At 29.7% G+C, this 26,832-nt stretch overlaps 1 protein-coding gene and 2 long non-coding RNA genes across 3 annotated transcripts; 1 reads left to right on the top strand and 2 right to left on the bottom strand.

Annotated features, from left to right (window-relative positions):
* Positions 1 to 10,466: 10,466 nt before the first annotated feature.
* On the bottom strand, positions 10,467 to 12,587 carry LOC114176215 (uncharacterized). Its single transcript, XR_003602978.2, has 3 exons — positions 12,193 to 12,587; positions 11,968 to 12,036; positions 10,467 to 10,667 (listed from the first exon to the last, which is right to left on the bottom strand). It is a non-coding gene; the product is annotated as an uncharacterized LOC114176215 (long non-coding RNA).
* Positions 12,588 to 14,615: 2,028 nt separating this feature from the next.
* Positions 14,616 to 18,537, bottom strand: LOC114177854 (putative disease resistance protein At5g66900). The gene is made up of 5 exons (XM_028063431.2): positions 17,657 to 18,537; positions 16,663 to 17,069; positions 16,136 to 16,494; positions 15,677 to 15,876; positions 14,616 to 15,584 (listed from the first exon to the last, which is right to left on the bottom strand). The coding sequence occupies exons 1-5, from the start codon at positions 18,279 to 18,281 to the stop codon at positions 14,758 to 14,760; spliced, it is 2,418 nt and encodes an 805-aa protein (XP_027919232.1). The 5' UTR covers positions 18,282 to 18,537; the 3' UTR covers positions 14,616 to 14,757.
* Positions 18,538 to 20,823: 2,286 nt separating this feature from the next.
* LOC114175431 (uncharacterized) lies at positions 20,824 to 22,681 on the top strand. The gene is made up of 3 exons (XR_003602847.2): positions 20,824 to 21,005; positions 21,113 to 21,183; positions 22,387 to 22,681. It is a non-coding gene; the product is annotated as an uncharacterized LOC114175431 (long non-coding RNA).
* The last annotated feature ends 4,151 nt before the right edge of the window (positions 22,682 to 26,832 follow it).

Here is a 26,832-nt window from a genome sequence, read left to right as displayed (position 1 = left end):
GACATTTAAAAAATATTTTTAAATTTCGTTATACGTTTTCTTTTTGTAAATTGAAAAAAATAAACTTTATCAACTTTGTTTCGTCAACTTTGAAAATTTAGTAAATTTTTTGTCTCATGAAATTGGTATTCTAATTTGAAATGTATACAGTAATAATTTTTTCAAGATATTTGATATTGAAGAAACGATGATACTTCCTTTTGATATTTGATAATATTATGTTTTCATTGTAAGAATTTTTCATTGTTTTATAAAAATTAATTAATTGATATTAAAGCAGTAAGAAAACATGTATAGGTACGGGCATGGGTACGAGGTGTATACCTGTTATCCAGTGGGGATGAGGATGAGGAAATAATTTCATACTTATTGGATAAGGGTGGATTTTTTCTTTGAGAATGAGTATGAGATAACGAAACATGTATTTGCCTCGCATAGTTGCCATTTACATCTCAAGCACGAGACTAGAAAGTAATGAGTGATTCAAGAGTGGTTCAATAGTAGGTGATATGATAGGTCCAACAAATAACAAATTTCATTATGATAGACTCTAAACTCCTGATTCTGATATTATGCTCAATAGTGAATTTTAACCCTAATTCAACCTTACAAATTGACTTGCAAGATGAGGTATGCACTTCCTTATATATTGTAAATTGTCTTATCTCTAGTCCATGTAAGAGAGAAATATAAAAATATTGAAAAAAGAAGAAGTGAAACATAAATTGTTCAACAACATCAACCCATATACTTTACAATATTGATCAAGATATATTATAAATATTTTCATAATCTATTATGCATCTATTGAGAGCATCGAGAAGTGGGAATAAATTATTCAAAACATCTAGGATCATTTGGAATCAAGAGTTAGTAGACAAATGTTTCTTGCAATCAATCGAAAGAAAAATCTTATAAAGAGGTCAAGAAACAAAAGGTCACAACGCATAATATCTTATAGGGATGGTGTCAGTGAATGGTGTCATAAAACGGACATGTAATTCGTTAAAAGTCGACTATTTAGTCAATCAAAGAAAAGAGAAAAGAATATAGCTAACATGATTGAGAAACGATAATTGAAGCAAAAAGGATCACAACAAATAAAACAGAAGAACAAAACAACAACCATTATAGAAACATAATGGATATTAACCGCTCAATATACATGAAATCTAATTGGTAGTCATCCAAAATTTTTTAAAGGACAGTTATAGGACAATTTAGCATGTAACTTATTTAAATTTTGAATATTCCATGTAACTGTCAAAGGGGGCTAGAAAATATAAATAGATTTATTTTGTATCTTACAAGAGTGACAAATTATGGAACAATACATACATTCTGAGAAAAGTCGCAAAAAAAAAAAAATGATCAATCTAATGTTGGTTGTTACAATTTGAGTCACACTCTCATTGATTTATGTTATAAATTTTTATTTTCTTTGGTAATTTATTTCTTAAGATTTACTTGTGTTCTTTACATTCCATTAGAATTCTAAAATTATATCGTGATTGAGACCATACATATCATTTATAATTTTACCATCATAAATTTACACTTTGAATTCGTTAAGTGTTTGATTAATTTACAATGAGTTTTATATAAGTTAATTTTCTTCATAGAAGTTTAAAGACAACACTAACCAGTTAGATTAAGAAACAAGTGTTTACTCGGTTGTAACATCCCGTTTTTATAGTTTTTAAACTATTAAACAAAACATTTAAATTTTAATAGTTCAGAAGCAAGTAAAGACATAGGCCAGCATAATCTAATACAGTCATCCAAAAAGAAGTACATACGCTGATCAACCTGTACAGCCCGCACCACTAAAGGGTTATAAAACATTATAAACATTCACTAGGAAAAACATGTGGCTACTACAGCGGGGAAAAGTCCTGGAAACCCACTCAACGTCTGTCTAGGAAGGGTGTACTTTCACCTGCACTTTTATCTGCTCCCGCCATTCAATAAAGACGACCATTGCAAAAGTAGAAGACACACAGAACACCATAAAAACTAGAAGGGTAAGCTAACTTGAATAAAGAGCAAATTATGCAAATTTTATATTAAGACAGAAAATAGACTTTTATTACACAATCGATTCAATCACCAAATTAATCCTGACCACAACACCACGCATCAATCTAGACTCGATATCCGGATTATGTAAGCGGCATTGGAGCTCTTGGTGACTTGCACTCGAGATGGTTCCTAAACTCTGCAGAGTTTTAGGCACAAGGGGTATTCACCCAACCACTCTCAAGGTAAATCCCATCACCTCTATGATGGATCGGAATCATAGACCAGGACCTCCTGCTACTTCCCCCGACGTAATCCATCATACTCTACTTGAGTCTTAATGGTTACTGGAAGCGTCAGGATATCACCAATTTGAGTCCTCATGCCCTTACATTTACTAAACCACATTCTTAGGATTTCCCTTGAAATCCTAACTCTAACATACTTCCATTCACATCAAGTTCACACTCAATTTCTGCATACAGTTTAACATGCATAAAGATCTCATACATTATCAACCATCATCATCTTAAAGCAACCAATCAAGCATCAAGAAATCAAAACAATGGGAAAAACCAAACTTCTGCAGGGAATCTCGCTTAGGCTAGAGGGTCTCGCCTAAGCTAGAGAGCCTATCTCGCTTAGGCGAGTCGTTCTCGCCTGGGCGAGACATCTTACAGTGGCAAATTACAAATCCTGGGCGATCTCTCGCTCAGGCTAGACTGGTTCGCCTAGACGAGATGTCATCTCGCTCAGGCGACCCCAGCTCGCCTAGGCGAGATTTCGCACAATTGACAGGGGTGAGCTTCTGGTATTTTCGCTTAGGCGAGACCAACTCGCCTAGGCGAAACTACCAGAAATCCTCCCTATTTTGCACATGCAAGCTCGCTCAATGACATCTACCACTCAATTTCGCACACCAGCAGTTTCAATCATCAATTACACAAACGATCATGCAATTAAAACACTCCCTAATGCAATCCACATCAAAATGAGTTATAGAGTTAGCTTCCCTTACCTATTCTTGAGTTAAGGTTTGAGTGGAGGCAACCTAGGAGAAGGGAGCTGAATTCCTCAGCTGAACCTAGAAGAAATTATCATCAAATTACGCAGGAAGCATGAGCACTGGATTAGACTCCGAATGGAAGCAATATTTCGAGTTGAATTTCGAATTCGGAATGAAAGCTGCAAGGAGAGCTTACCTAGGAGAAGAGAGACTGTGAATGGAGGCAGTAGAAGGCTCAAGCGTGGCTTCTTCTTCAGGACCTGATCAAGAAGCAAGGTTGATGAGGTCAGAAAGAGGGAGAACAGAGGGAGAGCTGAGTATGCAGAGAAGGAGGAAAATGAGATGAGTTTGGTGCTGTTTTTGGAAGAAAAAGAGGGGTCTTGCATCGGTCATGTAAAAAAAAAAAACTCACATGAAATAAAATTAATTTTAAGTAATACCAAGAGATCAAAACGAAAAACAACATCTGTTATGTTCATTTATGTGGCTTGAATTGAAGTAAAATATTGCTACTTTATATAATTAATTATGTATTTGTCTAAAATTCAAATTCAACCAAACTTTTCTTAGAAAGGAGGTGTTTTAAATATTAAAATAATGCACGTAAAGACAACATGACTATTACATAAAAAAGTAACAATAATTTATAATTCGTTGTCTCCATTTTTAAATCAATAGCATATAATGTTATAAACTATTCTATTATATTTCTTTTAATTTGATTCTCTTTTACAAAATTCAAACAACATCATATTTTACTTCAATTCTCTTCATTTCGTCTCTTACTTTGAGTAAAACTCATCCTTACCCTTACTTTTACTCCATCATGCCTGTCACCGCAAAACATTGATGATTGTTATGTCTTTGTCTCTTGGCGTGTACCTAGGATTATGCCCATTAAGATTTTTAATTACAGTCTCTTCGCTACGTTGAAGAAACGTTCTATATTCTTTTTAAATTATTATTTTCATTATTTTTAATTATTAAATTATATTATTTAAAAAAGTCAAAATAAATAATTAAAAATAATTGAAATGAATAAAAAAAAAGTTAAAATATCATTATTTAAAAACTGGACGATATTTATCGAAACCCGTGTCAGTGAATTTACAATTGAATCACTGAGTTATTTATTGATCCAACTTGTTCGGTCTATGCTTAAAATACAAAAATATATTACAAATATAATGTAAATATAACTTTTTATCACAATAAAATAATAATAATAATAATAATCTATATTTATAATAATAAAGTGATTCCTCTTTTTGTGTTCACATTTCATAATATCTATTTTACTCTTAGTTATTTTAAAAATAATTCATCTTTTATAATATTCGTTTCACCTTCAATTATTTTAAAATTAATTATTTTATAAATAATTTAATTTTAATTATTTTTTATTTTTCTACAATTTGAAATCTCTTTTATCTTAAATTATTATTTAAATTTTCTTTTTACATATTTTATTTTTTTTAATTTTATATTTAACAACTATTTTAAAAATTATATATTTGTTATTGATCTTAAATTTCTTAAAAATTAAAAAATACAAATACAAATGACAGCATCTGTTCAATAATAATAATAATAATAATAATAATAATAATAATAATAATAATAATAATAATAATAATAATAATAATAATAATACAAATAAAAAATTACATCCAGAACATTTTAATTTTATAATTTAACGGTAACACAATCAAATTCTTAATAACAATAAAAGTTCATAAACATATTCAAAAGACTATGTATGTAATGGAAAAAAATCTGGACTGGGTCTATTTCTTTTTTCCCTGTTTATTAGATTGTTTGAAAGAAATTGTTTTTTTCTTTCCATGAAACTCCTTTGTAGTTGAATGATGCTCTAATTAAGAAATTTCTAAAATATTTTATATAAAGCTTTTATTTTTTTAATATGATTTGAGATTATATTTATTAAAGGATATGTATCATTTGAGTATATATGTATTAAAGGAAATGTATCATTTCTAATATATATATATATATATATATATATATATATATATATATATATATATATATGTATATACTTGTTTCAAAGTTTAGGTTCTACTGTGTGTAAAATATTAACCTCTTTTTTAATATTTGAACGAATTTATCAAGAAGTACTTTATGCATATTTATTAGTATATTAATATTAAAATGACTTTTTAATGTATATAGGTAAACTTGGGAAATAATTTGTTTTTTCAATAAAACATATTTAAACTTACAAACGAGTTAAAAAAGTTTAACTCAAGCTTAGTATTTTCTTTAGAAGTTTTAATTGTGCTCGATTAAATAAATAAGCCAAACTCAATCATTAATACTTTTTGCAAGTTAAGTTCAAGCTTTAAACATTTGGGTTGACTTTATTAGTTTACACCAGTGCTTACAAATATCATAGTTTCTCTCAACTATTTAAAGAATTTACAAAAAACATCAAAAGAGCAAAATTTAGTAATAAAAAGTAAAAATAATGTATTAAAATTTAATAATTTTCAATAAATTTTAATTAAGGATAAAACTATAAATGAAGTGTCTTAATTTTATATATTTTTTAAAACACCCTTTATTTTCGCTTTAGATAATCACACAAATTATTGTTATTTCTTGTATAATTCATATTTCTTATATATTTTATCATAGATTGAAATTCATTAAAATAATAAATTTTTGTAGATTTTATTTTAATTAAAGAATCTATTTATTAATTTTTAATAGCATTATGAATAATAAAAATGTATTAAAACTAACCGTGCCCCTTGTCCTACAAAAAAAAAATGGTATTAGTGTTCCGTGTCTGACTCCACGCGCTTGGAAATTGGAACTGCTGTCGTTATGTATAAAGACAGAATTTATTCGGTCTTCATCGTCAAATTTTTATATTTAAATTATAAGTTCATAAATTATTATTTTATTATTGTACTTTAGTTATATTTACTACTGTTATTTTATTATAAAAGATTATTTGTTAAGAATGTAAAAAAATAAAAAATAAAAAAGTTAATGTAGAAGGAATATTTTTCTTTGTTATTACCCCTTTCCCTTTGTTGTTAGCCATAGTATTAAGAGACACAGGAATAAGTGGGAAAATTTCACACACCATATCATATAATCTATGTCCTGTACACATAATGGGTCTATGATGAAGTTACTTATCATTCTGCAAAATTGTTAGGAAATTAATGTGAATGAGAAATTTTACATAAGATAAAAATTAACAAAACAAATTATATATAATTAAAAGTATCTAATAACTCATTATTCTTTTAAGATTTTGAGTTGAATTTAATATTTTAATTTTTTTATAGAAGTTTATTTATAATTCATGGTTTTAAAAATTTGGCTCTCATATAAAAATTAACGACGGTAAATATTATTTTTAAAAGGATTAAAACTAATGAATCATATTCTTACTTTAAGAACACAGCAATTGTAACTACCGCGCCTCTGGTTTCAAACAAACTAAACGGTTGGCTAGTAAGAAGGGTTTGGCAACTTATAATTATTTTAACTAGTTTGAATAAAGTTAATCATACTTTTAGTAAACAAAACAACTGTGATTTATAAAAATAGAATAAAAACACAAGTTAGGTATTAGGTCACCAACATTGAAATTGTAAGGAAAATATTGTAAGAAGTAAGAAATACGTAAGGAATTAAACTACCAACCAACACAAGACCAAACGGTCAATTAATAAAGCATAATAAAAGTAAAGTGGTTTCAATTTAAAATGTCATACAAATTATTTAACTTTTTTAGCATTAGGAATTTAGCACAATTATAAAGAAAAAATACTGCATAAATATCGATAACGAACAATGAAAGGTTACTTTTTTTAATTTTTCGTATATTTTTGAATTCTGTAGAAGGAAATCCTAAATACAAAAAAATACATATATTATCACTAGAAATATTAGATTTTATGTTTAAATAAATAAGTAAGTAATAAATTATTGAGACCGGTCTTATATAAAAAAGTTTAGGTTTTATGTGGACGTTACAAAAGAAATGATAAAATTATTATAAAAGGTATCCGGATAAAGTATAAAGAAAAAGGTACCAAATCACTAAAGCAATATTGTAAATAAAGAAAATATTCGAAAAAGTGAAGAGTGAAGATGACCCACAAAAATAGTCGATAATTTTTTCTTTTAATTTCAAGTATCTTTCCCCTAATAATTCATGCTTAATATATTTACATGTTTAAAATATATACATAATTTCCGTACAATTTTAAAGCTAAGTGTTTGAAAGTATACATAAATCTTTACTTTGGCAAATAAATTATCTAATCACTATTTTATTCTAAATAATTAATATACGTGGTTGAGAATAGTAATAAATTCGTTTAGATGTAGTAGGAACAAAAGTTCAATTGATAGAATTATTGGCAATCATCATATATATGATTAGGTATTGTTCGCTTTATAGAGTTTATTCCATCATGATTTTGTCTTTAAAAAACATCTCAACGAATAAAAAGAGAAAGATTATTTAAATCATCTTAAATCTCGACTTTTAAACGATATGGGACTATTAAACGCAGTAAGAATATATGTATATATATATATATATATATATATATATATATATATATATATATTACGTCGCTTAGGAGTCAAGGTTAAGTACAGTTTAAATACTCCTTGCTCCCTCCATCTTCTGAAACACCTTTTAAGGACAAAATCGTGACAAAAACCCACGTAGTTCCAAAGCGAACAATACTTTGAGAATGCAGTCGTTGTTCCTAACGATGGCTGTTAATCAAATCGGACGGTGCCTTTTGAGGATAAAATCGTGATCAGAATAAGTTTTGTAATCATTTTTTTTCTCTTTTGTTACACACTTTTTTTAGTCTCACATTTGATTATTTTTAATATTTTTTTTACATGACAATGTTTGACTCTTAGTTTTAAATGTTCAAACGCATAAAATTTTCATTTATTAAGTAATATAAACATTTTTTTATTATCTTTGATTCTTATTTTTTTGTTTTATTTGATTTTTTTTTTGCTAAAATAATTTTCATTGTTCCTCAATTCTTTCACTCTTTTGATATCCAAATTTTTTTTTCAAATTTTTAAGATACTTTCCATCTTATAATACCGTTGTTATACATTTTTTTTCTTTGTACGATTTTATTCAATGATATATCAAATCATTTTTAGAGCACACAATTTATCATTTATACTTTTTTTAATATTTGTATTTGTTGTTTATTTTTATCATGTAGAATATTATTATGATGATTTTTTTTATAATTACTTTTATTTTCTAAGTTATTATCATACGTCCAATCTTATTGGTCAACTATGAAATTTCATTTACAGTAATATAATAATTTAATATAATTATCATAAATTTTGTTTATCACTATCCAAAATAGATTGAAGTTCAAAAGATGAAAATCTATGTCTAAATTTGAAATATTTTTAGTTTAATATTTTTTTCTCTAAGCTATCTCGTTCAAGTGGTATATTATAATCTTTGTTAGTGTATGAAAAAAAGATATTTCATCAGAATTTAGAGAAAGAATGAAAAAAGACATTGGAAACATTTTTAAAATTAAAAAATTGATTTTTTTATAATTTAAAAAAAATATTTTATAAGTTTACCGATTTTATTTCATTAATAATTTCAAAATTAATAGATATTTTAGTTTTGTTGAAACATATGTGTAACTGTGTAATATTTTATATAATTATTTCACTCTTATAAAATTGTTATTTGATATTCGTATTTAAATTTATACAGTTATACTTATTTTAAATGTTTAACATTGAAGAAAAATTAGAATATCACATTGAATATTTAATAATATATTTTATTTGTCGAGATATTTTCTTAAACAATTAATTGATATTTAAACTTTAAGAAAGTCACTAGTGTAAAAACAAATTTATAAGGTCCCAAGTTTCACGTTGCATGTAGCAAAATTCGACCTTGAAAATGCATAATGAGATTTTTGTAAATATTTTGTCAAAATTGGCATGCGATGTCCTTATAACGTCTGTTGTCAAACCTAGGGGAGGTTTGACACCCCTTAACATATAATGACCTAAGGTTTGACGTCCTTTAACTTTTGTTATGAGGGGGTCTGATGTCAATTTGACTTTTAAAATTTTAGAAACAGTGTCAACCCTTCACCTTTCTCTTTCTCGAGAAACCTCCAAAGTGCAATGACAATGACAAACTTGTACGAGGAAGTTCTTAAACCCATTTCACTCCATCTTGTTATTGTGTATTCATTTGGACTCAAGCTTTCATTATCCTTGATTGCATTTTGACTCAATTTTTTCTTCTGTATTCAAGTATAGAGTGTTCAGGTATGAGATATTGGTCACAAATTCATAATTGTGAAGATTTTGGGGTAAAAAACTTCAAATGGTCATAATTTCAAATTGGTCACAAATTCTAAGATATGTTTTTTTTTTTTTTCACCAAGTTTTCCATACTTTATAGCTTTATTTGAAATACTTATAGTACTTAGGAAATTTTGGAAATTTTTGTGGTATGTTCTTGAATTGTATATTGATTTTTCATAATTTTATTGGAGAAAAATATTGACACAAAATTAAAAAAAAAAATCCACAAATTGACGTCTATTATCCGACATCAATTTAACATCTTTCACACCTTGGACCTTCAACTAATATATACAAAAAAAATCTAAAATAACATAGGTTAAAAATCTTCTTTATATTAATAAATATGTACGAATATATAAAAAATGAAGATGAATGACAAAAAAAAATTATACGCGTATAAATAAAAATAAATCTTTGCATGAAGAATATGATGATAGGATGAGATGTTGAAACATGTCCTATTTCACTTGTTATCACAACTGTATGTCATTATATGCCTAAGAAAGTGTGAATAAAAAATAAATAAATAAAGGATTTACAAGTTGAGAGCGAAAGATATAGTCGTGTTGGGGATAATTGTAAAAAGGAAAATGATACTTTAACCCACTTTTTTTGACCCACTTTTAACTTATTACTTCAATCATCATTAGATCATTTTTTTTATTCTTTTTAGTGATGTGATATGATGATCTAATGGTGATTGAAGTGGTGGGTTAAAAGTGGGTCAAAAAAAGTAGGTTAAAGTATCATTATCCTTGTAAAAATTAGATTATTTAATAAGCTCTTGTTTTAATAAAAATCAGATTAATTTCTATTTAATTAATTATTTTTAAATAATTAAATTCATTTGAAAGCAAAAGGATATTAATTTTAACACAAGAAAAAAAACATATTGAAATTTCAAGGGAAAATTTATTTAAAAGTATACTCATAAATTACAATTTAAAAAAAAAATCTTTAAGATTGGTTTTTTACAAATTTCTTCTATTATACAACTAAAATTGCTAAATACTTTATATATGTAACATCTCATTTAATAACATACAGTTACTAAACAAAATATTATATAACTGACCATCATTAAACATAGGAATATTGACATGTAACTACTATATTACAGTCATTCATATAAGATATACTGAAATATAGATTTACACATAACAAAGTTGATTTAACTACAACTTTTTAAAGTTTATTTACAAAAGATTCCCCAAATGCAATTCCTCTTCCTTGACTGGTCCAAGTGCTACTTCTTCATCTACTCTCACCAATCAAGTAATAATTACAAATAGAGAACACAAGACAAAACAACAACATAAAGAAAAAAGGTAAGCTAATATACAAAAAAGTTTATTACTTCAAAAGAATACAATTATTAATCATACTTATTCAATCATACCAATCATGAATGAATACTATCCTATTTCATACAAAGACTTATATATGACTCAATTATCTAGATACTTTCATTGATATTGAATTTTGGCAAGTTTTGCACTTGTGGTGACATTTATTACTCTGAAGAGCCATTGCGAATGGGTTTCACCCTACCCCACACAAGGTTAGTCCGTTAATGTCTTTGACCAAGATAAAACCCCTAGACTAAGACCTTGTGCTCTTCTCACCACATACTCTATCCTTCTCTACTTGATAATTGAACGGTTAGCGCGTCAAGATAACTTCCAAATTAAACCCATATATGAATGCATACACTAATATAAATCACTACTAATCCTCCTCAGATTAGTATCAACCATTCTCAAATAAACCTCATACACCAACCATTTCCTAAGTAATAATCAGTATTTACAATAACACACCAAAATGAACATAGAAAATGACTAGTAGACTTTAATGTATTCTCTCAGCAAAATCATTCATTCGCTCAGCGCGTAGTGCCTATAGGCCCCACTCGTCTAACGACTAGATGGCTCGCCCAACGAATAAATCATTGGAGCTCATAAAGATAAATTCCTCCGAAAGTTGTCTAGTGAGTGTATTCTCGACCAGTGACCACCAAGTCAATAAGCTCTCTAACTTTGGCTTCACTTAGCAAGCACACACGCGATCAACGACGCCAAGTCAGTAAGCCCTTTGAATTTAGATTCCTTCAGTGAGTATATACTTGACCAACGACCACCAAGCTAGTAAGTTTTTTGACTTTAGATTCGCTCAACGAGTACATTCTCGCTTAACGACTACCAAGTCAATAAGACCTCTGACTTTGGATTCAGTCAACGAATGCACACTAGACCAACGAGTTTGCATAATTCTGCATAATAATGTCATCCAGTCTAGTCCAAATAGTCCAATAGTCATCACAAATGCCAAAAGCATACCAAATTTGAATTTCACCGCAATCATCAGTATCAATTAATCTCAAATGCAATACAAAAACAACCAACATTTCTAAGTAAGCAAAATTAGACCTAAATCCCAAAATTGACACATCATATATTATTTTACAACTCAAATGCATAGGCAAATCATGGTACAATCATACAAATTACTATATAATATTTATGCTACTCAAAAGCAGTGTAATTAGCTTTCCTCACCTGTGAGACAACTCAGACATCTCAAGAATACCAAACCCCCTTCACGCTTACAGGATGAACAATTTATACCTAGAAACAACACAAACATGATCAGGGTACAACATTAGAACCACTTATCAACAGAGACTTATAAAGATGATTTAGATGCCAAATGCGAGCTAGATCCTCTCACATGCACAAGGAAGAGCAACTGCCCAAGATAAAAATGGTAGAAAACCAACTTACTTAATTGAAGAATATGATCGGACAAAAGTGGAGAGTTGTCACAAGGATCACCTTAGCGGTCTCTGATATTCAAATAGATGAACATAGGATGAGAAATCTAGAGAGAAGTGAGAGAGCTCTAAAAAATGATTTTTAGAAGAATGGTATGTTTATAAATAATGAAACTCGTTTATAAAAGTTATATTTATACTTTAATTTTTTAGTATTACAATAATCTAGTGTCATTATTTTAAATACTACATCGATTCTAAAATAACATTTTCTATATCTTTACATTATCGCACGAAAGAAAAAGGGTAAATATTATTATTTTCAAAAATGCTCTTCATATAAATATGAAAATAACATATTCACGCAAATTCGTATTAAAAATGAATAAATCAGTAGTAATATATTCAAAAGAATAAACTAGACTTATTTAAAATTAGTTTCAAGTTAATATATTTTATAAATGAACAATTTAAAGATTTATTGAATTTTAATTACTTGTAAGCTTAAATTATTGGTGAGATTTTTGGCAAATAACAATTAACTCATTAATAATCATATAATATTAAAATTTATTTGATTATTATTTAATTTTTCTAAAAATAAAGACAGTAAACACAAAATTAAAATATTAGTAGGGATCATTGTGAGGGAGTGTAATAATCAATCTCACTATAAGCGTTTACACTGACTCTAAACTATATAATATATAGTGTCTCATTATCGTGAGATGATTTCCTATTTACTTAAGTGTGTCAAACATGATGTGACTTGTTAAAATGTGTATCTTTTTCCTAAGTGTGACAATATTATTCTTGGTGAAACTGTGTGTTATATTGTTTAAACAAAAATATTACAAATTTAATGTGTTAGAAATCTCACAATAGATAATAGATAAAGAAGAATAAGATAAGCAACATATAAGAAAAAAAAAATCACATGATATCTTATTATCTTATATGAGTATTGAAAATATTTACTTAATATTTTTTTATTTAAATTATATTTTTAAAACTTTTAATTTTAAAAATATCTTTTATATAAAAATAAAAATATATTTAATTATTATGTATAATTGAGAAATCAGATATATAAATATTTAATATTTTGTTATATTTCATTCCTCTATTCTATTCTATTCTGTATATAGAATATATGAATAAAATAAAAGAAAATAGGAATCTCCTTCGTAACTCTATTGTAACTCTTGTATTTTACAAAATCTCTTAAAATTTGAAATAATTAGGTTATTCACAACTCATATTGATAACAAATTGTATTGAAAATCTTTTATCAGTAAAGTTGTCCAGCAAAGTAGTTTCTCGCCATGAAATGGAGGTAAGAGTTATCCTTTAGGTAATTGTGCTTAATAAATATTTTTCTTTGATAAATACCACTATAAAAAGGAAAGGTCCTAACTAACATACTTATTTTTAAAGAAATATTTTTGCTAGAGATAGAGATATTTCAACAAAGAAGATCACTTAAAGTGGTAAATATTTTTTCAAATAATTTATATATTTATGACTGCTATTTGATATGCATATATTTCGTGACGGAATTAAAGAGTTTATAACAATATTTTATCATTACTATTGATTAAGAGAGAAAATTTTCCTCACAAATATTTTTTGACATCTAAGCATTTTATTATAGATTCCATCACAAATATGTGGCTATAAATGCTTTTCATCACAAAAGTAAAAATAACTAACAATGAAAGAATAAATGACACATCAAGTATTATGAAAAGAAAATTAATTATTTAAATGAGTGTAAATTTTTTTTAAAAGTTATTTTTTATAAAGTTATTTAAAACTTACTTTTTAAACTGATATTAAAATTTATTCTAATTAAGTTTAATGAACCTATGCAAATCACAAACAAATATTAAGCTCAGAGTAACTCGTCATACACATTACTTCCCAAACTTACTTCTGTAATCCTCAATCCTCGTCAGGTCTCCACATGCCTTTATATTATTCTAACAATAATGATATTTTAATTTACTTTTTGATTTATTATTCTAATCATTTTTTAATTATCTATTTTTATTTATTTTTAATAATGTTATGTGACGATTTAAGAATGATTAAAGTAGAAAAGTAAAAGTGAGTGAAAATATTATTATCCTATTCAATAATATAGTACTCCCTCACCCACTTCCACATAATGCTCAAGCAATGAAATGCAGGATATTTTTTACATTATATCATTCAATTACAATTCATACTTAAAAATGATGTGATCACTCCAAAAATGTAGAGAAAACAACACAAGCTCCTAATAATTTTGCAGGATACATATTTGGTTCTCAGAATATAATTTCCTACATGAACAATGATATTTTGACAACTTTTTTTTTAGTAACTTCTTCTAAGTTGTTTTAGAATCTAAAGAAAATGAGAAAATAAAAAAATAAAAATCACTTAGAATTATAAAAGAAAGTTGTCAAAAATTTAGTTATTAAAAAATTGTTTTCTTACACATTGCCACCAAATAATTCGAGGTACTTGAAGTCACCTTCTAAGTTTTTTACTCTTGATTGTGCTGCAAAACAAAGTGCCAGAACGCAAGTTAAGAAATAGATTCTAGTTTGAAATCAATGAGGACTACCTCTAGCTTTAGATCACTAAACATGGGTTTGATAGGTTCCCATAATGCAGCCGTCTCTTCATTGCATACTACGACTCTTAAGCTCTCAAGCTCCGTGACTGAGTATGGCAATTCAGACAATCTGGTGCAACCTCTGCAATTGAACCTTTCTAAACTACGAAGCTCCCCTATGTTCTCTGGTAACATACCAAGGTTTACACAGTCAGAAATGTCAAGAAAGTTCAGTTTATGAAGGTTTGTGATGGTGTCTGGCAACTCTTCTAACTTGGTACAAGAAGTAAGCCTCAATGATTCCAAATTCACCAACTTTCCAATTCCTTCAGGAAGTTTAGAAAGATTATGGCAGTTTGTGATGCTTAGCTTCTTTAGGGAAACAATATCAGAGAGTCCAGCTGGCAATTCCTCCACATCACAGTAATCAATGTTCATCTCCTTCAGATTTGGCAGCACATCAGAAACGTTGATGGTGCTGTTTTTGAAGGCTTCGTTCACATTGCACATAAAGAAAGAGAACTTGTGCAGATTCTTCAGTGCCACTCCAGTCTTGCTCAGGAAAGGAATCGAAACCTTCTCTAACCTGATTCGTTTGAGATCAGTAAGATAATCAAGCACCTCTAAATTCTCCAACTCAGCACGATTGACGTCATAATTCGTTATAATCAGGACTTTTAATTTATTCATCTTCATCATGAACGGTGGTAGCGAGCGCTTCTTTTCTCTAAGGTTCATCACTAAAACCTCAACCTCATTTGGCTGCAAGTTGCACCAATCTGAAGTGAATTCTTCATCTGCAAAATCAGACTCAATAATTAGTGTTTGAGAACTCTCTCTCAACATGTGCGCATGCCATATGTGCACCAAGATAGAAAGATGATCATACCAGTTGATATGGATAATGTGCGGGCTGCAATGTGATACTCATTCTGTGTAGTCCACCATTTGGGAATATTGTTCCCTCTTAGGTCAATTATTAGTCTATGCTTCTTCTCAGTCGGCAAATTTCTTGTTTGATGGATGGCTAGGTCCCGAAGAAGACCATGCTGCGTAACATAGTGGTAGTTGTAGTCAACTGTGCCAATCCTGATCAATGAAAAGAAATCAATCGCTCATGAGTCAATGCACCGCAAACAGCACACACAATATTCTCTCCATCGCAGAAGTAAATTTTGTGACAATTATAGGAAAAAGTGCCAATAGGATCATGGCTATTCACTCATGATAAATTCCTCTTTTTTTTTTCTACGCAGAGAATAACTCAAATATCAAATCTTTTTCAAGATGACTTGGAATGTTTAATGCATAGAGATGTTCTCCAATGAGAAGCACTAATTCGCCTTACCTTGTGACAATAAGATCAGCCACGTTCCTTTTGACGAGTTCAAGGATATTCTCCATAGCAATGTCATCATCTTCATCACGCTGTTCTGCACAAATATCAACAAGAGCTGCAGCGGGTATCTTCTGTGCTTCAGGAAATAAACTCAGGTCCGTAAACACCTCAGCAACCTTAGCATTCAAGTCATCAAAGCAATTTTGGAGGCAAGTATGAAGAACATCGTTACTAGAACTATAGGCAAGAATAGAGTGACCCTTTGACAATGTCTTCGCCCTGTTTTGCCAAACCACTGGTGCTTCAAGACTTAAAGATTTGCCGGTCACTATAAGAGCCAAGGGAGAACCACTGCACCCTTTTGCTATCTGCAATTTATTTGATGTGTTCAATGAAATCAGAAATTGATACTAAAACATTTAACATTGTTTTGCAATTATCATAACTGGAAGGTGAAAACTTTTTTAGACAAGTATTCCGTAGTTACAACTTTACACACCACATTTGTAATACTCTAATTGAGCAATAGAGAGTACCTTCTTGACAACATTATCGGGAATTTCAGAACTAGTCTGATCCAGGGATGCAGAGTGGCGAAATAAGTTTAAAGCATCGGCTTCATTCAGTGATTTCAACACGTATGGCTGTCCAAATCCTTTAATTGCGAATCTTGATGTCACTAAAATCTTGTAGTTTGGGATCTGAAACACGAATTTCTCTACTAGAGATGCTGACTCTGGCAAGACACCGTCCAGGACCAACAACATGGGGTTTTTTCCAATCTCTTTTAGCAAAGTTTCCAATCGATAAACTGCACCCTCATCACTTTGAAACTGTGGCTTCTTGCAACCATTGTGTTCAAACAATCTCTCCACTATGGTTCTGAACTTGGGCGCTTCCACATCCACTAAGGAGATGAAGAATATGTTGTCCTTGAATTTACCTAAACAAATTTCAACAAATTTAGAGCTCTGCATATTCAATCTAAAGTTCATATTCCTTAGACATGTTTACAGAACAAGTTAACATATGACCTTCACAAAAAATAAGATCTAGCTTCTTAGGCTAATTATTTTGGACATCATCAAGAACATATAAAATACTTTCATTACTCAACTTCTTAAATCACTTTATTCTCTCCACATTCACACAGTTATTCCCCTAATGGATCAAATGTGCTTGTATTTTCATCAAGTTCAACGTTTCTGCCTCAAAATGGGTAAAAGGTCCCTTAGATGAAACTGTAACGGCTTTCCAAATACAGCCTAAAACCCATTTGTTGCATTCTGATATCAAAACATCCCCTTGTAGCTAATACCTAGCTAGCGTACTATGACTAAAAGTGGCAACCTATACCAAATGTGTCTGCTAACTCACTAGATTCGTTACTCAATGGTACCCAGTAACTAGAAATGAAGTTGAATAACAGCCTAATGGTTTGAGATCAATAGAACCAAAGAAACCCTCAAACAACTTTTCAAACGATACGAATACGAGAAGAGAAAGATGATGAGATAGACACATTCATACCTTTAACTTCCTTGTCAGAACAAAACTTCTTGGCCAACGTTGACTTTCCCGAACCTCCTGTTCCAGTTACTGTGAGCACTGACCCCACATGATGATTATTCAGCAACTTGAACTTCAACGCCCTCAGATGAACATCCAGCCCAACAGTGAAAGCTGGGGGTTCAGGTGGAGAGCACAAGCCTTTTAATTCAGTCCTTCTCGGAACATTCTCCATAAGCGTCGCGTGAATCTCAGAAAGCATGATCTGGTTTTCCAACACAATGATATTTATATTTCCTTGCATATCCAATTTGAAGTACTCATAAATAGAATCGATTAAGTCTTGAAGTTTCTGTTGGGAATTGGCCTTATAACAGAAATTCCACCAATCAACTTTGGAGCACTCCATAACAAGCTCCTTCCCCTGCTTGATCTGATCTATCAGCTTCTGCGTTTCTGTAGCTGGTTTATCCAATCGCTTGTTAAGACCATCTATCTGCCTAGCCATCGGTGCTACTTTTTCGAGGGTGGAATGCAACTTATTCAGGGTGTCTCTGAACTTCACTGCCCTGTCTTTCATGTCCACAACAGTGCTCAGCAATTGATCAAGCACTTTTCCAAGAACAGCATCCAGAATCATAGCCATGACTAGTGCCCACAGAGACTAATTAACTAAAAACACCCAAAATCAGAAACTTTGATCTAACTTCTAACACTGGTATGTGAACCAAACAGACAATAAGAAGGTACCGGAATTAAGAAAATAGAAAAAGGGTGGTGAAATAATACAGAACGCCAACAATAATGCTCCGAAATTTTATTTTTTATCCTCTCTTTCTAAGACGCTGTAACGCGGTACCCGATATCTTTGTTTGTTCGCATCAAAACCCTCTTGGATTTATACGATTTATGTTTTCTTTCTTTTGACAAGGCCCTTTCCCTCTAAACCGTGTTTCCTATTGGCTTTGCTATAAAACGTGGAAGTTTCCTGGATTACAAAGTTTTTTGTTTTTTTTTTTTTGTTTTGACTTGGTTTTGGGGTCAGTGAGACCAACGTCTATAACTTGAGCGAGTTTAGGTTCACGCACTGTTTAATGTTCACATGGATATACAGTAGTCAAGACATTGTCTAAATAATTGTGCGTATTATAGAGAAATGGTATTCTTGTAGTAAAATTTAGTGTGAACATTGAAGAGAATTTCAAACACAGGCAAAGACTTTTATGAACCCTGATGTCAACTACGTCCGCAAAGTCACTCCTCAATTAGTTTCAACCCTTAGACTTAAAAAGGTTATTCCTATTACTGTGTCAAGTATTCTAGAGACGACTCGCTTAATAATGAAAGGATTTCGTTTAGTTTGACAGTTCAAAACTAATAGCATCTCATCTTTCATTCTGCCAATTCATATACATATTTGATGTCGATGCTTCCATTTCCTTCTTTATTTTATCTATGTATGTGATTTTTATTTTATGGCTGTATTAAAGTAGAGAATGGAGGTAACCAATAAAAATCTTGAGAAAGTGCTTTATTCATCAATACAACAACAGGAATTCAACATGGTTCCATAAAAGGTTAGGAATTAAGACTGAATCATAAGTGTGTAATATGTTAATAAAGAAGTGATGTCTTTTCTAAACTATTCCGTTTTGTTCTGATGTTTCTAAACTATATTTAGTAGTTAAACGATGAATTGTGGACCATTTCACACCTTTATTAAATTGGCTTTCAGCCATTGAAACAAAATTTATCAATTGGAATTTAATCTTAAATTTACCCTTTGACAAAAATCCTACTCAAATAGTTATCAACTACACAGATATCCATGTGGCTTAATTCAAAAGCTTGAGTGCACTGCTACTACTGGTCTTATAAGGTGATTTTCTTTGCTTTGAAAAGTGACAAACATAACACACATTATACACAATTTGGCCAACGTATGGGACGAAACGAAGCCTAAAGTGTATGAATCCTAAATACAATTTGAATTTCCCTTGCTGATATATAGATAGTCGAAACTTGATTTGTAAATTTTCATTATTAAAAATATAGTTTTTTATTTTATTGTAATAAATCAAATTAATGTTGCTGATATAACAGAAATTAAAAAAAAAGGACCAACTTATCCCGTGTCACTTGTGGTTTAATAGATTAGAATAGATAAGCTAAGTAGACAAAACGAGTTGATAGATTAAAAATTGTTGGGTTAGACTCCAACTATATGTTTAAAGAATTCAAACTAATTAAATCTAATTTGTCGTACTTAATTTAAGTTAAGTGGAAACAAATCTTTTAGATCAGGAGAAGAAAGTCTCAACCTTTGGAGACAAAAAAAGAAAATTTATTGGCATATATTATACTCGTTGTATGAAAGTGGTGTTCGTATTAATCTTCTTATTTACTCAAATTGTTCTCTCAGTTTTTTATGGGAATAATCTTTTTATATAGGTGAGTCTAATAACTTAATTAGAATTTATTGCAATAAAATATTTTTAAAATTGATAAATTTTCAATAAGTTATCAATATATTTTTTACTTTATACTTTAATTTAGTATAAGTTCTAAAATTGAAACTAAAATTATTATTTTAATGAATTCCTTAACTAATTATATTTATTAACATTTCAATTGTGTTTATAAAAAAATACGATATATAATATTATTGCTAAAAAAATCACAAATAAAACAAATACGAACCGACACTAGTCGAATACGGATGTACTTGTGAAACATTATTACAGATATTTTTTATATAATATTTCCATAAGTTTGATAGGTAGATCTATTTATTAAGAAAAAAGAGAACAGACAGAAAAATAAAGGTAATAATTAATGTAACTACTTTTTATCAAAACAAATGAAAGGCAATTTTTAAGTGAAAAAACAATCGATTTTTTAATTAAATAATATATCTGTAAAATTAATATTTAATTTATTTTTTCAGAAATATTAATAACACTAAATGTGTCAATCAATTAGAATTTTTAACCACAAAAAAAATCAATAATAAAAATACAAAATCATTCAAATCTAAACTTATCTCACTTTTGCTTTCACCCTATATCTCATTCAGATATTACTCACAAAGAACATTTGTTTAAAAGCTTTTATAGGATTTTATCTACCAAAATTTTAACTTAAAGGTCCACTTTATTTCTTACCTTTAATTTAAGGGCTGTCCCAAATGGTTGAGCCTAAGGGCTGGCCCAATAAGGGAAAAAGAGATCCTAAGTCTGCCCTCACACTTACTTCCCCTTACTCTTCAGATTTTCGCAGTCGTCAAACCTTTCTTTTCGCAACCAGAAGCTCTGCTAGGGTTTAACCCCGACCCCGATCCCGTGAGCCCAGCCTCGTCTCCTTGATTCGTGTAAGTATCCTACAATTCCTCTTTCCTTTTCCATTCATATGCTAGGGTTTCTAGTTGGAATTTCGTGGTGAACTACTCTAAAAGCTCGCTCCGCTATTCTGTTCCAGCCTGTTTATCTGTCCCGGGAGCTGTCGCGTCCTCGCTGTTGGAGTCGAACCTTTCCTCTAGCTATTTCCAGGTAAGGGAAGCTAGGTTCTGTGTGTCTAAAGTCGTTTTTGGCTTGCTTAAATATTGTGGTATGATTTGTGGACTGCAAGCTACCGTGTTTTGTTTAAAAATGTCGTTGTGGTCTTTGGGTGTGGTGTTTGCATGTCTGTTGTGTGAATGAGCAACGACGGGCACTAGTTTTCTCGCCCAAGCGAGCATGCCTCGCCTAGGCGAGACTAACAGGGGCTCGCCCAAGCATTTCTGTGCGAGCGGTCGCTCAGGCGACCTGATTTCTTTTTGAGCGAGGTGCAGTCTCGCTTAGGCGAGATGGGGCTCGCCTGGGCGAGACATCGCAGAACCATGGTTTTCCTATCGCGCTCTCGCCTAGGCGAGAAGGGTCTCGCTTGAGCGAGAGGGTCTCCCTCGCCTGAGCGAAACCTGTTAGCTTGAGCGAGGTTGCGGGCAGTTTTGGGTGCAATTGTTGAATGATCCACTGTGTGTGAGTTGCTTGTCTGATCTACATGCTTTACTAGGAGGGTACAAGATGATGCCATGATTTATATGTGAGTTCGAGATGGGAATGGTATGTTGCTTTATTGGGTATGAATTGAAAAGCATGAGTTGTATAACTTGTCGATTATACATGATATTAATGTGATGAGCAAATTCTTGATTTGGTGGGTGGAACATGTACAAAGTATGGGTAGGGTATAATTCCATGACTCTTGTAGTGAGAGGTCTTGGTGGCGCCTCATCTGTTGGACGTAATTCCATGGACCCTCTTAAGGGGAGTTTCATGGTGGTGTCTCGATGAAAGGACGTAATTCCACGGGGGGTCGTGGTGGTGCCTCAAGGCTAGGATGTAATTCCGCGTAAGCCACGTGGTGGTGCCTCAAGGCCAGGATGTAATTCCGCGTAGGCCACGTGGTGGTGCCTATTGTAAGGGTGTAATTCTGCGAAGGCCTCGCGGTGATGCCTTACTACTAGGACATAATTCCACTACCACGCGGTGGTGCCTCGATATGCGCATCTGGATAGTCAAGTCTTGGGGTCTTAAGTGATTTGGGTAATCTATGTGTGTAGGTTTGTTATTTATGTTGACTCTGAGATTTGCATGTTGACTTTTGTGATATAATGTTTCCTTGCACTAGCTTACCATGTTTGCTTGTTTGGATTGTCTTGTATGTGGCTCTTCTCTTATTGCGATGATCATCAATCCTATTGATGTGAGCAGATAGGGGAACTGTTGGCAGAGGTGATGATGATACGGATGGTACCGCTTGATGGACTGGACGGGCATTGGGCCCATTATGGGGCCCATCGCTGAAGAATGTTTTGTTTTGCTATGTTTTCTTATCTGTACAAGACTCGTACTATTAGTTCACTTGCGTTTTTTTGTTTTAGGCCGTGTGGGGTCTCTTTTATGTTTTGTGGATATGTTGGGGTATGGAGTACTTCATATTCCAAAGCTTCGTACCCTCTGAATATTATGTATGTGGTGTTTTAATTAAATGGGCTTTATCGATTTATTTGGGACATTACATTAACTTTTGGTGCTGATGAAGGAATAATCATCGACTCCTTGTCTTTCCAAACAACACATACAAAGAGACATGCTAACATAAAACAGAATTATTGAACTTATTAGAGGTGTTTCTATTGAGTTTTGTCTTCTCTTACCTCTCATGTATTGGATATCTTAGTAAATTTCATTTCTTTACAACTTCTTCTTCAGTCCAATCATTTCTTCTTCATTCTCACGCTTCTTTTCCAGCAACATTTATGTTGTACAAGTTTTTCTTCTTCTCTTTTAGCTTTTATTCTTCTACCATATGTAAGTATTTTTGTGACTTTGTTTTTTTCTCTGATGAATGAAGGTTTTCTTTGAGATCAATGAACTATTTCAAGAAGACAACAACGGTACAAGTTTTTCTTCTTCTCTTAAACTTTTTCTTCTTCTCTCGAAACTTTTCTTCTTCTCTCAAAACTTTTCTTCTTTTTGATAGAGATATTATATTTTTTTATTTTATTTTATTAATTATCAAATATTTTATTTTATGATGGTACATATTAGGTTGTCCTTTTCCCCTTATATAATGAGATTTTGTACTCTATATTTGGGACAAGTTTATAATAAATCGTAGACAAACTCTCTTTGAGTTGATTTTCACCAAACACCTCTTGTGCGTATTTGTACGCGTTTTTATGTGCATTCTTCCTTCTCATGACTTATACATATCTATCATGGTATCATACTTAAATCGCCTTCCACACTTTCTCCTTTCTTGTTGATTTTCTGCCATGACGAATTCTACTTCATCCTTTGGTTCTCCCATAAACCCTGTGAACCTTAACCCATGTTCTGGTCATCTCATAAACCCCACAAATCCCTTATTTTTTCACTCCGTTGAGAACCTGCTCTTGTCTTGGTGTCTCCTCTTCTTTTGATAATAATTATTCGCAATAGTGACATGATATGCTCGTTGCGTTGGAAACCAAAAACAATGATTGTTTTATTATCGACACCCTTCCATGTCCACTCTCTAATGATCCATTGCATGAAACTTGGAAACCTTGTAACAAGATGGTAATTTCATGGCTCACTCGCTCAATGACGCCCACCATTAAACAATCTGTTATGTGGGCAACATGTGTCCTACCTTGTGAACTACAATGGATTCAATACCTTCTTCAGGATTTAGATTTTTCCGTTCTCACTCCATACACTGCCTTTTGTGATAAGAAATCTGCTATTCACATTGCCAAGATTATCACTTCTCATGAGAGAACCAAGCATGTAGAACTTGATTGTCATGTTATCCAACAAAAGCTTGTTGATGGCCTTATCCACCTTCTTCGTGTTCCTTCTACTAGTCATCGCATCCTTCTGCTTTCTGGGTTGCTACTTCCAAGTTGGACATTTACAAGATTCATGCCCACCTTGATAGGGGTGATAGAGATAATATATTTTTATTATTCTATTTTATTATTATTAAATATCCTGTTTTATGAAGGTACATATTAGGTTGTCCTTTTTCCCTTATATCATGAGTTTTTGTACTCTATATATTGGACAAGTTTTTAATAAATCAGTAAGCAAACTCTATTTTAGTTCTTTTTCACCAAACACCTCTTGTACATATTTGTACGCATTCTTCTTTCTCATGACTTATACGTATACTATATGTAAATACTTTTTGTATATATACTTTTTGTATGATTTTTTTTCTTTGAAGGTTTTTTTTTAATCAATGAGGTGTTTCAAAAAGACAACAAACTTTTCTTTTTCTCTTTTAGCTTTTCTTCTTCTATCTTATTCTATGTAAATATTTTTGTATGATTTTTATTATTAAATTTATTTATAATAACTAAAGAAATTATATTGAAAAAAGTCTTGTAGAAAAACTAGTTTTATACATACTTTTCCTCACTTTTATTTTTTTCAATTAATCATTTTTATATATATTATTCTTTTCAACTGAGATTTTTTTAATAGGTCTCAAAAAGATATCACATGTTTATATGTTGTCAATAATATATTTATCAAGTCAAAAGATTAAAAAAAATGTAAAAACCAAGATATTTGTCTGTACTATTAATTTTGAAAAAACAATAATCTTATTTTATGTCAACAGATGTCTCATAATCAAGAACTAAAGATACATAACCAGTTAATTTTATTATTAGGGACTACTAGTTTCCAATAGCATTTATAGGTCGATAGTGTTTATGTGATATGAAAACGTGTGTATCTTGACCTTATCCTATTACTTGTGTAAGTAGGACTATACAGACTACTAGGACAAATAGCAAGAATGTTGATACCAACCCATTAAAACAGCAAGCATGTGTTTGGTCTGGAGGATAATTTAGAAAAAAATGGAGATGAATGAATTTGAGGAGAAAAAATATATATATAAAAAATTGAAAAAAAAGTTTTATAAAAATTTATGAATGATTTCGTCATTATATATTATTTATTATAATTAATTTTATGATTAAAATATAAATTTATTTATAGTATTATTATTATTATTAATTATAATATTTAATTTAACATTTTTTAATATTATATTATGTATAGAATTTTCTTATTTTTCTCTCCCCAAAGAAAGAAAGTTAAAAAAAAATACTAGTATAGGATAATAGGGCCCTCCGCACGTTTTTTTTTTCTTCTTTTTAATTTGTATTCAAAGGTTAATATAATTATTTTTTATACTTAAATAAATAATTTATTTATATAGTTATATTTAACTGTTATAGTTATATATATAGTTGTAAATATAAAATTTATATAAAGAATTTGATAATATAAAAAAGTAATTAAATTTGAATATTTTTTTATGTAACAAATTAAATAAAATTATTTTAATATTAATTTCTGTATGAAAATAATAATAATAATAATAATAATAATATTAATACAAATAATAATAATAATAATAATATAAATAATAAAATTTATATAAAGAATTTGATAATATAAAAAAGTAATTAAATTTGAATATTTTTTTATGTAACAAATTAAATAAAATTATTTTAATATTAATTTCTGTATGAAAATAATAATATTAATATTAATATTAATACAAATAATAATAATAATAATAATAATATAAATAATAATAAAATTATAAAAATAATATTTGGATAATAATATTACAATATTATTAAAATTTACAATTAAATATTTTAGTTATATATCATATTAAAATAAAATATGTATAGGTTATTGTTATGGTAAAATTTAGACATATTATACACTATCACTACAACAAAATTTGTAATTTGTGAGGGAAATTAGCGAAGAAAAATATTTTTCATTAATTTTTCGCTATTTAGTGAGGGATCAACGACAAAAACATTTCATAGCTAATTTGTGAGGAAAATTATTGCTCACTAATGTCTTGCTATTTAGCGAGCGATTAGCAACAAAAAAAGTTTCGTAACTAATTTGCGAGAGAAATTAGTTAGACAAATTATTTTTCACTAATTTCTTGTTATTTAGCGAAGGATAAGCGACAAAAAAGTCTCATAGCTAATTTGCGAGAAAAACTAGCAAAAGAAATTATTTCTCACTAATGTCTCTATATTTAGCGAGAGATTAGCGACAAAAAAGTTCCATAGCTAATTTGCGAGAAAAACTAGCGAAAGAAATTATTTCTCATTAATGTCTCTCTATTTAGCGAGGGATTAGCGACAAAAAATTTTTGTAGCTAATTTACTAGGGAAATTAACTAGGAAAAATATTTCTCACTGTTTAGCGAGGGATTAACGACAAAACAAAATCGTAGTTAATTTGGAGCTAGTTAGCTATGTTTTGAGAAAGGTAGATTTATTTGAATAAATTATTAAAAATATATCTTATTTATATAAATTAATAACTTTATTATATCTTTATATTTTTTTTAATAAATTATGATTTAAATTAAAAGGATTATTAATTAATTTATATTATAAATTTATTATATTTAACTATTTTATTTCTTTTATATGTTTATTTATTTTTAGGTTTTTAAATATTAAATAAATTATTTGTGATACATTGTAAGTAAAAGTAAATTTTATTTAAATATTTCATTTATAAAATATGAATATTTAACTTAATTTAATATAATATTTAATTATTTTTATTAAATAATTAATTTTTTTATAAATAATTATTAATATTAGTATTTAA

The sequence above is a fragment of the Vigna unguiculata genome, chromosome 3, assembly GCF_037176805.1.
Source record: "Vigna unguiculata cultivar grain cowpea cultivar isolate G323 ecotype 2 chromosome 3, ASM3717680v1, whole genome shotgun sequence".
Classification (NCBI taxonomy): Eukaryota; Viridiplantae; Streptophyta; class Magnoliopsida; order Fabales; family Fabaceae; genus Vigna; species Vigna unguiculata.
This window is presented reverse-complemented; position numbering and strand designations above follow the sequence as displayed.